Here is a 15,359-nt window from a genome sequence, read left to right as displayed (position 1 = left end):
TGTGATTCTGTGAGTTGGAGACTGGGAGCTAAGAAAAGTTATCTGTCTCTTCTGATCTTAAGTACGATGTCAACAGGAACAAGATAACTATAATAGACAATCCCTTTCAAACCATGGAGATGAGAATCTCAATAAGGTAATTTAGTTAATACCGTCAAGTGCATCTGATAGGCCACGTAAGATAAGGACATTGGAGTCAGCCACACAGAGGTTACCAATGACCCGAAAAAGCAGTTTCAGGGAAAAGGTGTGTGTAAAGCCTTGTTGCAAAGGGTTCAATTCGAGTGAAAGGAAGAAGCAGAGATTTTGGATATTCCTGAATTCCCACATAAAAAGAGGAATTAGCGCAACCAAAAACACACGGCCAACATTTGCAACATGAAGTAGTGAACCCCAAAGTGCAAATGGGCCAGAAGACCTGAACAGTATCCGCTTCTATGTGGGAAGAAGCAGATGTGGGGAGGAAATGAAGCAAATGACAAAGTCACAGAGACAGAATAGTGCTGTCCAGCGGCTGGTGGGAAATTGCTGTTTCATGGGTGTAGAGCTTCACTTTGCAGGATGAGAAGAGTTCTGGAGATTTGCTGCACAACAGTATAGATGTCCTCAACACTACTGACTGTACACTTTGGAATGGTTAAGATGGTCAATTTTATATTATGTGATATGCACAATTTAAAAACTCAGGAAACTAACCTCACGTTTAAAAAAGGACTAGAGGGGCGTCTGGGTGGCTCAGTCGGTTGAGAGTCCGACTTCAGCTCAGGTCATGATCTCAAGGTTCATGAGTTTGAGCCCCGTGTCAGGCTCTGTACTGACAGCTCAGGGCCTGGAGCCTGCTTTGGATTCTGTGTCTCCCTCTCTCTCCACTCCTCCCCTGCTCACACTCTGTCTCTCAAAAATAAATAAAGATTAAAAAAAAAAATTTAAAAAAAAGACTAGAAGAACCAACTTTGGCTCAGGTCACGATCCCACACTTGGTGGGTTCGAGCCCCACATTGGGCTCTCTGCTGTCAGCGCAGAGCCTGCTTCAGATCCTCTGTCTCTTTCTCTCTCTGCCCCTCCCCCCACCCATACTCCCTCTCAAAAATAAACACTTAAAAAAAAAGGAAAAAATTTAAAAACTTACATAAGTGAAACACTATCCTAGATCAGAAGACTTACTCTAATTCTCATATTTAAGAAAGTATAGCACCAGCCCAAGAATGGGAAAAAGAAAGCAAGACCACAGAAGTTTTCAGGGGTGAAGGAAACAAAAAACTTGGGTTTTTGTGTTTATTTTCGTTCTCAAGAATTGGAACAGACTCTACGAAGCTTGAGAGAAAGCTGATTAACACTTCAACACTTTAGAAAACACCACCTAGAAGACTTCAGTTACACACACACACACACACACACACACACACACACACACACACAAAACAACAACATAGTTCTCCATTTTAAATTTTATTAAAGTACAGAGTTAACAAGTTTTGAGTTTTCTACCTAGGAAAAGACTGGTCAACTTCAGATGCTTCATAGAAAAATTAGCATTCAAAAAACAAATACAAACCCACAGTTGCCTTTGTGTCTAGAGGGTAGAAAATAACTTCTTAAAAAGTTACCAAAACTATAACCATATCCAAGACTATTATAAATTTCAAACAGTAAATTTACCACACATTATACATTTCAAATTCTAATATAGCAAAACATAACCAATAATTTGGCTACAGCTAATTATTTCACAAAAGTTTAAAAAATGAACAAAGTTATGATTATAAAACTTTCGTAGAATTTTTTTTGCAAAGTAAAAAAAGAACTTAAATCTTTAATATAGGAAAGCAAAATAATCCTCTTAAATTTCTCATAAATAACTCTCAAGACATATATTACACATCTGTTGCAAGCTTTCTTTACCTGAGAGAACTTCCCAGGATCCTTCACCCAGAGGATTACCTTAAAGAATGCTTCATCATTTTACTCACATAAATATGATCAAACCCCTACAGAAGTAGATTTGGACATAGGCATTTTTAATGTATCTTTACCCAATTAATTTTTTCTGAAGGAATTTTGCCTAAAAACAAACAAAAACAAAAAACCCTCTTTGGTAAAAGCCAAATATTTCTTCCTTTCAAAACGAACGCCTCTGCAAATGATCTATTGGCGAAGAAAATTTTAAAAAGAGAAAGATCTTTAGAATGACCAGCATTAGTCTGAAAGATCTGTGTGAACAGCTCTCTAGTCCTGTAAGGTAGGTCCAACAGGTCCAACATACCTCTGCCTGAAATGCAACACTAGATTAAAGTGTCTGAGGCTTTACAAGCATCTTAAAGATGGTGGGACACATGGTGGCCGCCTTAAGAACAAAGCAGAGGGAGCTCGTTCTAACAGGAGAATATCCTGATAGAACTGGATATGAGCAGAATTCTATGAGCAGACTGGCTACTGCACTGTCCTTAAGGAGGACCCAGCGTTCTCTCTGAACATGTAGGGCCTTAGCCCAAATCACTTTCACTTCCAAGAGGAGTAGAATACAAATGTATGCCAAAACGAAATGCTATTTAGAAAGGCAGTCAGAGGAGGAAAAAGCCAAGGCAGCTTAAACACAGGCTCTCGAATTCCCTTTGCAGGGTAACATGAAGCACCAGCACCAATGGTGGTAAACTTCTGGCTAAAATTAAATAAGTACATAATCTTAAATAGACAGAGGGGGACAATATGGGGGTGGAAGTGGGATTAGCACTGCATGAAGGTCATCCAGAACAAAGGATCCTCTGAGGAACTGGAAATAAACAATGAGGTGTGGGGGTGCAATGGGAGGCGGTTCCCCAAATCTCCAGTAACCCCACCCTCCAACAGCTCACATGCACACAGTCCATCTATTCACAAAAGAGCCCCAAGTATCTCTGATGAACAATTCTTTCAAGCCATTTCCAAGAAACCAAGAGGACAAAAGCAAAACCAACTAACCAGTATTAAAAAACTCAACCCAGTCTGGATGAAGTCGGGTTGCCAAAAGCCTTGGACAGAAACATCTCTGGCCTTCAGTGAGGTGACACAGCAACATTCCCAGAAGAATCCCTTCCCCCATTTAGTGTTTTTACTCATGAAAACGAGAAGGGAAAAAGCCTCCACATCAAAGGAATAGCACAGGGGAATCATACACATAGTTTTTTAAAAGAAAAACTTCTTCCACTTTCATCACTAAAGGAGTCTGACCAGCAGCTACAGGGAATGTACTTTTTTAAATCACATACAAAAAGTTGTAGGAAGCAAAATTATATTAATAAAAGATCAGCGAATTTCTCAAATGAACACCATGACAGCAACTCAAAGCAATTGGCACAATTTTTCCAGTTTCTTAAATCACGGTAGCATAAAAATGTAGGTTCTTTAAACCCACAAACGTTGACTCATCACCTGAGTATTGTTTATTACAATTAATAATCATTAAAGTCAACTTATTTGTATGCCCTCAATCCTTAGAGTATATCCACATCGCGCGCACCATTCAGATAAACTTGCTTAAATACCCAGCTGAGCATAAAAATCAGTGGCTGCAACCGTTCCTCTCGCGTCAGACTAAACTTCAAGAACTTTGGGCCACAAACCAAGTTTTAAGCAGCTGGCAACCATGGGATTGGCTGGGCCAGCTAAAGAAGGAAGCTCTGAGGGCTCGGCCACTGGCAGTGGATGTCCTTTTCCTTTGTGTTTCCCTGAGCTTCCTTCTGTAGGGGAAGTCGGCCAACGAAGGACAGCCAAGTAACAGCAGCCTTGTCAGAGGGACTGTGAGCTGCCGAGGACCAGTTCTAAAGTCACACAGCTGGCTGCTCAAGCCAGCTAGACCCTACCAGGAAGAAACCCACATTGAAACTGGCATCCCAGCTCTTGAGTTCCCAAAGCCAACCTCAGCTTACCCAGAGCCCCGTGGCACTACCGCACTGTGGCGGCTTCTCCCGGGGGGCTGTCACACATACCCACAGCCCGCTCCCTCAATCTGTCCCCGACCCACAGAGCTCCCAGTCCCATCAGCTTAATAGGGGCTGCACACAGCGGCTATCCATTTTGTGACTCCAGAGGACCTATCAACTGCCAAGCTCCAAGAAGACTCTGGCCTAAAAAAATCAAATGGATAAAGTTTACAAAACAAGGCCCTCACACACACACACACGAGTGCCTTTATAAATGGAACCTTAAACATTATAAACAAGGCAAGAGTCTACAGGAATTCATCCACTGAATTTGTTTCCCCTCTGATTTTCCTGGGAGGAAGGCAAAGGAGTAGAAATGAAGAATTTGACTAATTCCCCACACCAGCACTTTGGCACACTGGGACCCAATTCTGCCCAACTCATACAGTAGGGCACACAAAATACAGGCCGAGTCTCTCCATTTTCAGACCCTCTATGGCCAGGGAGCTCGAGAGGACTCTTTCCACCCTGTGTGAGACACTAACAGAAGCACCCCCACCGTGTCTCCACTGGGGTCTCTAACGGCCTTTCCACTGAGAAAACTCTTCCGTGACTGAGGAGAGCAACACTGAACATGGAAATCTTCTTGGGCAGCTGCGTAAAGTCACATCTCCTAGGAGTGTTCCAAGTATGTATTTTTGGAACTCTCCACGGACGCTGTTTATGGCTTAATTAAATACCCCTCCCCACGGCCCACCCCTCACCGTTTCTTCTAGGTATATTTGGCCATTTCTACAACTTGTATAATAGGCTTTTATCTGGTCAGCCCAGTTTGAGGGGCTGCCTGGGATCCTTACCTCAGCAAATCTACTCTAAAAAACCACAGTGGATATTAATGCCATGGTCACATCACAGATCCTGGAAACAAAAGCCCTTTTGCTGTTAGAATTTCAAAGGCCTCAAGGTGGAAGAGAAACTGGTTGACTTTCATAAATGACAGAGGGGTGCAGCAGGCTTCAGTCAAGAAGCAACTTTTCAGGTAAGGTCCTAGAATATTATTACTATTAATAAGTTCAAACATGTGAGAACTATAAGAACTATAGCCCTCCATTGTTCAAGCGAAGAAAACAACCCGAATACTGTTCTAAAATCATGTGAAAAACACCACAAATGGGAGTCATAATTATTGCAGTAACTCAGATCAGGTAGTAAGAATACAGTGGGGACCACACGGTAGTGATGGCAAAATTGTGCTTTTTCACATTATTAAGCAAAGATACTCAGCCCAGAAAGAAGAGGGGACCTCTGGGAAGGGCAAGGGCACAGAGTGAAGCTGTGATTCCCAGCATCACAGTTTCAAAGGGAAATGCTGGGGGGCCAGGAGGAAACAGCACAAGGGTGGAGTTGCAAGCAGGTGCTTCCTCTTGGACCCTATAAATACCAAGTAGCTGTGAGCAAGGGGCCTGCAGGCTGAGTTCTGTCTGCAGAGCCCGCTGGGGATGAGACTCCGAGCTGAGGTGTGTGAGAGGGGTCTGTATTCTATCAGGGGCTGAGGGCTCAAGATTTTGGCATGTTTTTCTATTCCAAGGATAAGAATGACAGGCCACACAAAGGAAGCTGTATCCCTGTGATAAGATGTCGTGCCCCAAACCCTATTTTGGTAAAAACATACAGAAGCAAAATACTAGCCTATTCCAGTTTTTAGGGTTATGACACACACAAAATACATGATCACTCGGGATCAGCCTGGCTGAAAATTTCAGTTCTTTTGGGATAAACTGGTAATTTCTTTTTGATTATCAGAATTAAAAAGCTAATCAGGTGATTTTTTTTTTTTCTGAAGGCCTTTTCAGACCCACTTCAACCAGCCTGAAGATGTTAGCTTTTCACAAAGCACCAGTCACTACTCAGACCCTTGTTCAAAGGATGTCACTTCCAGCCTGCGGGCCTGGTCAGATGCCCCTCACACGGAGAACTGCCGAGAGGGGCAACAGAGGGGAGCAACCAGGGTCCCCAGGTATAACAGGACACACATCCAGCAGGAGGCCATCTTGACCCAGAAGATGGACCAGCTTCCGCTGAAGAAGGTTTCGATGTTGGCACTTTCATAGCTGTGGAAACAAGAGACCCAGCTGTGGTCAGAGCAGGAACAGAACGAGGTTGGGGGGGAGGGGGGGGGAAGGGAGGTATCTTCCAGTAGGTGTCTCCCCGATGCCATCCCCTCCAGCCTTTCTGTTTTTTTGTTTTGTTTTCCTAACAGCTCAATTCAGATACAACTTACACCATTTTTCCACCTACTTTCTATCTCTATGTATCTGCTTACTCGGGACATTTCACAGAGATGGAATCATGTGGCCTCTTGGTTTTCACCAAGCACACTGTTTTTCAAGGTTTAACCATGTATTCCTTTTTATGGCTGAGTAACATTCCATTGCACGCATATGGCACATTTTGTTTATCCATTCATCGGCCAATAGGCATTTGGGTGGTTTCTCCTTTTCCCTATTATAAATGAGGCTGCTATAAACATGTGTGTCAAAGTTTTTGTGTGGACGTACTTTTTTTTTTCCCTATTGGGTAGATACTTAGGATTAGAACTGCCAGATTGTGTCATAACTCTATGTTTAACATCTCAAAGAACTGCCAAACTGTTTTCCAAAGTGGCAGCACCATTTTACAATCCTACCAGGAATATAAGAGCTTCCAATTTTTCCCACATTCTCAACATCTGTTCCTTTCTGCCTTATTGATTAAAGCTCCCTCCTTTAAGCTTTCCACACCAAAACTTTCTAGGGATTATCAAAGCATTAGAAGCATTAGGGACATATTAGAAGCTCCCTCCTCTCATCTCCCTCAAGATGTTCTGGAAAAATCTCCCCAGTGAAGCATTTTGCTATCTCCACCATCCCCAAACTTCACCTGTTACTCCTCATTTCTCTTCCTCAGTTTTCTCCCTAATAGTTATTAGCACTACCTGGCACACTGTGTTTGATTTGGATCATGGTCTGTGTCCTCCATTCAATTATAAGCCCTGCCATTTGTAACAGCATGGCACATGGGAGCCACTCACACAGTTGCTGAAAGAATGGATAAAAGAAAGCACAATGAGCCTAAATGTCTATCCCATGTTTATTCTGAGTTATAACAAATTATTATCCAACAAAAACTTTGGATCAGTGAAAAGTGATTAAAAAAGAATTAAAAAGAACTTCCATGTAGTGATAGGGAAAGTCAGACCCATCGCGTACTGTTAGCTTTAAAAACAAAATGAAACGAAAAAAATCTCAAGGGGAAACATGTATAATCATACTTATATTTAAAAAAATGACACAGGCTTGAGGCACCTGGGTGGCTCAGCCAGTTAAGCATTTGACTCTTGATCTCGGCTTAGGTCATGATGTCACATTTATGAGATCGAGCCCCACGTCGGGCTCTGCGTGGACAGTGTGCAGCCTGCTGGAGATTCTCTCTTTCCCTCTCTCTCTGCCCCTTCCCCAGCTCGTGGGCTCTCTCCCTCTCAACACTTAAAAATTTTCAAACATTTAAAGACATAAATAAATAAATAAATAAATAAATTGATTAATTAATTAATTAATTAAAAAAAAATTTCAAGATGACACAGGCTTGTAAATGCATGGAAAAGGAGTGAAAGAGTATGCACCATGTTAGCAGTAGTCGTGGGGCATGGCGGGGGGTCAGGGAGAGGATACTGTCACTTCCCATGCTTCTATGTCAGTCTTTTTAAAAAAGATGTTTAAAACTTTCATAATAAAAGTGTAAAATTTAAAAACACAAAATACAAAGTAGAAAAAACAGGTATTTTCTCTTCCTTAAAAGCAGATGACTGAGGCACCTGGGTGGCTCAGTTGGTTAGGCGGCCGACTTTGGCTCAGGTCATGATCTCATGGTTCATGACTTCGAGCCCCGCATTGGGTTCTGTGCTGACAGCTTGGAGCATGGAACCTGCTTCGGACTCCCCCTGTGACTCCCCCTCTCTCTCTGTCCCTTCCCCAACTCATGTTCTGTCTCTGTCTCTCAAAAAATAAATAAATGTTAAAAAAAAAAAAAAAACACATGACTGCTGAGGTGCCTGTGTGGCTCAGTCAGAAGAGTCGCGACTCTTGATCTTCGGGTTTTAAGTGCAAGCCTAACGTTGGGCATAAAGATGACTTAAATAAATTAAAACTTAAAAAAAAAAAAAAAAAAAAAAAAAGCAGATGACTGCTTAAGAATTCCAAGTTCTGGGGCACCTAGGTGGCTCAGTCAGTTAAGCATCGACTTCGGCTCAGGTCATGATCCCATGGTTCATGGGTTCAAGCCCTGCATCAGGCTCTGTGCTGATAGCTCAGAGCCTGGAGCCTGCTTCAGATTCTGTGTCTCCCTCTCCCTCTGCCCTTCCCCTGCTCATGCTCTGTCTCTCTCTTTCTCTCAAAAATAAATAAACACTTAAAAATTTTTAAAAACACAAGAAATAGAATTCCAAGTTCTTCCTCCATTACTATTACTGTGTTCCTCAAGACCGCCCATATGCGGTTAACATTTCCTTCTCTTTCTTTTTTTTTTAAGGTTTTATTTTTAAGTAATCCCCACACCCAACATGGAGCTTGCATTTACAACCCTGACATCAAGAGTTACATGCTCCACTGACTGAGCCAGCCAGGCGCCCCAACCTTTCATTTTCTTAAAGCTGCAGGGAGCATCGTCAATTCCAAGGGTTAATTAAGAGCATAACCACAGACTGTTGAGACCCCAGCAGTGTTTCTGTGTAGGTGAGCACAGCAGGACTTGGAGAAGAGTTAAGCCAACTGTAGGAGATCAGGTCTGTGACTCAGTGGGCCTCAGCACTTAAAGAATAAGACTTCACTTGGTTTTCTAAAGATCATCCCTTCTAAACAGTCTAAGACAAGGGGTCACACTCACTTGAACCAGCTGGTGACCGTCATCATCACATAGAGGGAAGCCAAAAAGAACACGAAGTGGAAATAGGAATAGCTATAGACGGTGCCTCTCTTCTCATCATAAATGACCCGCGGTCCCTCCTTCACGTTCTGCTGCTCTTCAGTGTCTGTGAACAACAGAGAGAGTGCAAGCTCATAGAGTGAACACATGCACGCCTGCCACTTCAGCAAAGCCACACTCACTAACTTCAATCCCAGGGGCTGTTGAGTAGGGAAGATGTCGAAAGCCACCTTTACCCACATCCACACCCTAAACACAATCCCCGCCCCAACTCTAGAACTGTCCTCCACAGGCTGAGTTACCTAACATCACATTCACTTGAACAGAGCAGAAGAGAGCCCTTCCAAATGTGAACTTATGATAAGCTCAGATGACAGTGAGGGAGCACACCAGGGGTTCTCAAGCCCCTGGGATGCTCCGATCCAAATGTTCATTCCTTTGAAAAATGTACTTCCTCCTTCCCTAAGTCTCTCTGTATAATTTAACTTACATGTGAACCAAAACATAAACTGATTCCTGCCTGCTAGAATATGAACACAAATAAAACCCAGTAACCATTCAGAAAGAATATGGAAAGTATATCAACAGTAAACCAGCTTTGGAGTAAGAATCTCCTCTTACCATTCAAGTAATTTTGCTTGAATCCCAAATACCTACACCTACAGCCTAGTGCCACAGGTCCACAGCACCACAAGGCTGAAAGGAAGGGGAAGTTCTCTACTCACCCTCTCCATCGGGGCCAAAGCAAAAACAACAGCGTGCCACCTGGAAGAACAAACCCAACAGAGTCAGGTGGCTTGCATCCCACTTTTCTACCTCCGCATCAGTAAAGTACTAATGGCCATCTGTGTGATGTGCCAAGCCTTCCCGTGGGAACTGTATCCCAGGCTCTGAACTGCGCACATTCTTTCCCTTCCAAAGGATTTGATTAAGCATCTGTTCTTCCCAAGTGCTCTTGTGCTGGTGATAGGAAACACAACACACATGGGTTGAGCCACGCACACCCCCTCAAAGGTGTTCACTTAGTGATTGCTCAGCTACTTAGAATGCTGTGAGCATCCTCTGGATGGCAGCTCCCAGGCTTTGGCTCAGCCACAGAGCATTACTCTGCCCTACAGCAAGCTTTTTTGCTACATTAAATGACTGCACATGGCAGGGGTGTAAAGGCACAGCCATTGACCCTTGGGTACAGCTCTGATGGCTCTGGAGCACCAAAACAGTCAACAGTGGCTTTGTCCGGCCTCCAGTGACCTTTGACTTCACCCTCTGCCCAATTCTGCCTCCTTCCTCTTCCTTCCTTCCACATGTGTTGATCACTAACAGACACACTGCACATCAACTCTGCCTTGGCAGCTGCTTCTGGAAAACTCAACCTGAATCACAAGGTGAATGAGACAGATTCTCACTCTCATGGAGCTCGCTCCTGGTGATGATTTGCTCTCCTTGCTAGGATTATTATCCCGTTTGCAGGTAAGGAAACTGAGGTCAGGCAGGGTGAATAACTGGCCTGAAGTTACAAAACTAGTTTAGTCACAGAGCTGGGATATAAATGCAGGATGGGAAATCCAAGGCCCGCAATTCACAAAACGCAATAGGTAGCGTGTGAAATGTAGGAGACGGTGGAGCTGGCAGAATCAGAAATGGTTAAGGCTATGAGGTCTGGAAGCAGGAGGCCCACCTCCATTTCCTATGAAATCAGGCTGCTCAACTGTCTGCCTCTATGGAGGCAGGGGAGCCGGGGACCGGGATGGATGGGATGCTTTCCTTTGAAGACTCTTTGGCACCTTTTAAACGTGGTGCCATGTTCATGACCTACTCAAAACAAGAAACTAGTAAAAAAAAAAAATGGATTGTGAAAAATTACTACACGATTACAGAAGGATTCTGGTAAACGGGGTAAAAAACATTACATGTAGCAAGACAAGGTGGGAAATGCTGGGTCCTTGGCACTTCCTGGCTGACCATGTTTTTACTAGAAAGAACAGAGAGCCAGGGATAAGGACATAGGTGCTTGAGCCTTTGTCTCTTTTATATACTTCAAGGCCAAGCCCCTGTTTCCCTACTACATCAGGGAAACTTCTAATAAAGGGATTGGCCTTGACAGAATCTTGGATCAAGTTACACAGTCTAATCATTCAGTGGGCTCAAGACATGGTGCCCTGGGGTCCTAGTTCTTCTGAAGCTTCATTTAGCATAAGAAACTACCAACTCTCTCTTTCAAAGGTGTATCCTGTGAAACGGGATAGAAGGAGAGCAAACCAACTTCCGTTTTGCACGTTCTTCGGTTCAGAAGGAAACACTGGGACACTTTCCTTAGAATGAGAAGGAAAACATCCTCTTAAATCTAACTTAGAGACTTGCTGTTCTTTGAGCTTACGCTCTACACAATCGGGACATTGAAGCCACAGTGGCACAACCGCAGCAGGTGGTCACCCAGCCAGTGGTGAGAACAAATGCCTGCCTTCTAGAGACCATTCTTTTCTGTGTAATAAGCAGTAACCTATTCAGACTCAGCACAGATTTCTCCTTTTTCAAGTGACAGAGAGAGCTGCTGAATGCTGCTGGCAGACTGACAACCCTTCATAATGTTCACTATCTCCAGGTCAGGTGCAAGAAAGACCCTCCCCAGAGACCCAGCTGCAGAGAAGAGTGCCCGTATCTGGAGAGACACCAGGGCTCTTCCATCCGGGGAAAGCTATCAGGATACTGTCTGGGGCCCGTGTCAGGCAGGGCTGGCAGCAGGGCCAGGAGCCAGGAGCCAGGAGCCAAGCTCTCGGGCAGCGGCATTCAGGAACACAGACTCTGGAGCCAGAGCGCACGGTTTACATGCCATCCAATCAAAAGTTTAAATAACTTCTGCTTTTTCTCCTCTGTAAAACAGAGATCAAACCCTTACTGGGTTTTTATGAGGATTAAATGAAATCGCAAATGTAGTGCTTAGAATAGTGCCTGGCATATAGCAAGTGCTGTAAATCTCAGCCATCATTGGAACCTCCTGTTCCATTCCTGGGCTCAGGGTTGAGTCTTTTCCTGGCTGCCTCCATGCGATTAGAACTTTCCTGACCTTAGTGGATGTTCCAGAGGGCCCCAGCAAAAGACTTTCGCACAAATAAGGAAATAACAGGCATTCTGCTGACTGATAGGCATCTGTTCACCACCCTGATTCTCTGGATGCCTACTGTTCACAATTCTTTACGCAGTGAAGGAACGGACACAGTTAAATAAGCTCATGCACCGACACTTCTCAGCAGTATGGCATGGAGCAGATGCTGGTTCCTTCCCTTCTCCGTCTTTTTCTCCTTCTTCAAACAGCTATTACATATAACCTCATGGTCATGCTATATACAGAGGACAAAGACAGGTATGTAACAGAGGAATGCACTAGAAGTTAAAACAGAACAAAACAAAACTCACACACATTCCATTATGACAGAGGAAAAGAGCAGAGAGCAGACGGACCAAGCTACCCAGGCCTCTGGTGGAGATGGGCAGCAAGGGCCAGCAGAGGCTAATTTCATTGAAGGAAAATCAAAGGTGCATTTGAATCCCCATAGTATCTACAAGGCATTGTTTGTTCTATACAAAAATATGGTATTCTTCTTCGAGGAGAAAAATGGGATCGTGGAATGCCAATCAATAAAGATGCAAAAACACGTAAAGAGCCTTCCTGGAAAATAGGTCTTCTGAGATGAAGCAGAACAAGGGGAGGAAATGAACTTACTTCCAGTTCAGGGGCTGCATATCGGCCTTGAAGAGCATCAGAACTTGACCTTGTCGTGGACGTCAAGCTAAGAAACAAACACATGCTATATCACATCAAAGGAAGGGCAGAGCCGCCTCCCTGCACCCTCTTGTTGGGGCTGCTTAAGTCTATTTCATCTTTCAGTACCCCCACTTTATTCCAAAATAGATGCACCGTTTTTATAGTTCATGTCTTTTTACACGGATTGCATTAGATCATTTTAAGCAAAGAGAGGTCTGCAGATGAAGAAATAAATCTTTTGGTCCTATTATCTTGGTTTTCACTTCTCTCTCTCAAGCTGCCCAAAATAATTTTCTGATTTCCCTTTTATCTTTCCCCTCTCTTTGACTACTCTCACTTAGAAGGGATCGAAATCAACAAAAGAACCCAGATACAGCAGTAAAAAAAGCAAGGGCGTGAAAAGCAAAGGTCACAGTTACTTACTGTGATAATCAACCTTTGGCAGAACAAGGTTTTCTGTTTGCAAATCCAATAGAGTAGCTGTGAGTGTGATTTAAAAAAAAAATAAAAAAATTCTTCCTACCACTCTCCCTACACCCAGATAGGTAAAATGTTATAAAATCTGGCTTACAAGGGTAATAAAGGTATATCTTCTGGGGCGAAGAAAAGGAAATACTTTAAGCAAACAGAAATGTATAAATACTTAAGTTTCCAGCTAACTCTATAAATTCCTTTAGCAAATATCTACTGAAGGCCTGCCATGTGTCAGGTCCTGTTCTAAGCCCGGGGGAATTTAGTGAAAAAGACAACAATCCCTAGCCCCTTGCACGAAACCACGCACGCACGGACATATCCTATGTGCCAGCCTGGAGGCGGGTAGGGAGTGTGGCCAATGGAGAAGCAGGAATTAGCAGGTTCATTTCAACCAAATAAACCCCATGAGGCAACACTGCTTTCTCTGTTCATTCTCATCCTCTTTCTCAAGGAGAGAAGAGATCAATGAGATGCAAATAAACAATAAAAAGACTTCCTCATAAAAAAGTCTTCGGGGATCCAAGCGCACTCCTTTTGTGAGCCACTCAAGCCCAATAGCGTCACTTTGGTTTCTGCTCTGAACAGATGGATGCTAATGGAGGCCCACTCCATTCCCACTTCCTAACCTCGAGCCTAATCAGAGGAATTGTAGAGATACTTCCTGATGGTTGTGCACCCAAGAAACACACACACCTTGCTCCTGCATGTAAGAGCATGCTGTATTTTCTGCATGTAAATTATGATTTAATATATCATTTCTGTGAAGGAAAAGTTAGGTTTTGATTCTGGCACCTCTGTTACTTTACTTCCATCGTCAGAGAGCAATAAACTAAGCTTTTGTTCTTCTAAAAACACCTGCATTCAGTTCATCATTAATGACACAGAACTTCTGTAAATAGACGCTACTATAAAATATTATTATAATTCAGTCATGGCCTTTACCCACAAAATACTCTTCTTGGAATTACCTTAGAAACGTTGTTTTACAAACTCCTTAAAAGCCTAGGAAATTCTTATTGTCTGCATTCTATTACTCAGAGCCATCTGTTTGGAGAGCACAAGACGAGTTGCTAAACAGCAACTCCTGGATTATGCATAACCTCCTCCTTTCCAGGGCTAAGGTACGAGCAACTTTCACCCAGTGCTTCCTGTCGGGGGGTGGAAGAAGACTGACAACATTTGGTTGGGACAGTGTATCACCATACAGATAAGTCATAGCCTATTCACTGTCTCTAGTCTTCACTCACAAAAAGCCAGCACTGTCTTGCAGTTATTGTGACAACCAAAAAAAAACACCTCCCCTCCAGCCACCCACCCCCTCCCACCGCCATGCCCAGGGCCTCTTCCATATCGGCAGAATGATTCAAAATGCAGGTGGCCCTCCGCACCTGCTTCAGCTGCTTTTGGAACTGGCCAAACTCCCCCAGATCAAAGAAAATCTCTACAGAACATGTCCAGACTTTCCTGTTGGAGATAGATTCTGCTCCCTGACAAACTTACAGGGCCCTTGAGGGATCCCATGACTATTCCCACCCTTAAAGGGAGGAAGTTCAATTATGTTCCCGGTACACAGTATAAGTGGTGATTCACAGCTCCCAAAGGAGACCACCATCCCATGTGAACTGGGCGGGGGTGAGGGTGGGGGGAGGGGGATGCCTTAACATGCCCCCGATGCAGAACCAGGAAAAAATTTTTTTAAGTTTCTTTATTTTTTACTAATCTCTACACCCAACCTTGGGCTGGAACTCTTAACCCTTAGATCAAGAGTCGCATACTCTTCTGACTGAGCCAGCCAGGTGCCCTGAGCCAGGAAGATTTCTGATAGGTGAGGAAGTGGCAGGATTCCTAAAATAAAGGCTGTACACCGCTCCTCCTTTTTTTTTTTATTAATAGATCCGCCTTTCTTAAATAAAAGTGGCAGACACAAAACACACCAAAAGAATAGACACCTTGATTTGCCAATTCTCAGTTTAAGCCAATCTTCTCTCCAATTCTCTTACCAACCTTATTCTTACTTCTACATAGTCTACTCCATTGCCACGAAAGTTTCATTTTACCTAGCAAGTTGTTTGACATTTAATAAAGATCCGTAGTTTTTCTAATTTTCTATTCAAATTTCTTAACATTTAAATAATAATTTTTTCTCATAGGCATAGTTAACACTGAAATGGCCAGGACCATTTTACAGCACAAATACCTCCCCCGATAACAAAATGAGACAAATCATACAGCTTATCCTTGTACCTCAGAGAAGCACCTGACTC

At 43.4% G+C, this 15,359-nt stretch overlaps 1 protein-coding gene across 1 annotated transcript in view; it reads right to left on the bottom strand.

Moving 5' to 3' along the window:
- Positions 1-1,433: 1,433 nt before the first annotated feature.
- The window catches only part of SERINC5 (serine incorporator 5), a 104,055-nt gene continuing 90,129 nt past the window's right edge, over positions 1,434-15,359 (bottom strand). Inside the window, exons 9-12 of the mRNA XM_058728602.1 lie at positions 12,580-12,646; positions 9,584-9,623; positions 8,820-8,964; positions 1,434-6,010 (exon numbers count right to left, since the gene is read on the bottom strand). Of these exons, the coding sequence (XP_058584585.1) occupies positions 5,863-6,010; positions 8,820-8,964; positions 9,584-9,623; positions 12,580-12,646 (400 nt within the window). The 3' untranslated portion in view covers positions 1,434-5,862. The remainder of the gene's footprint in view (positions 6,011-8,819; positions 8,965-9,583; positions 9,624-12,579; positions 12,647-15,359) is intronic.

This window comes from Neofelis nebulosa, chromosome 1, assembly GCF_028018385.1.
Source record: "Neofelis nebulosa isolate mNeoNeb1 chromosome 1, mNeoNeb1.pri, whole genome shotgun sequence".
NCBI classification, from domain to species: domain Eukaryota; kingdom Metazoa; phylum Chordata; class Mammalia; order Carnivora; family Felidae; genus Neofelis; species Neofelis nebulosa.
The sequence above is the reverse complement of the archived record's forward strand: the minus strand, read 5'-3'. Positions and strand labels throughout refer to the sequence as shown.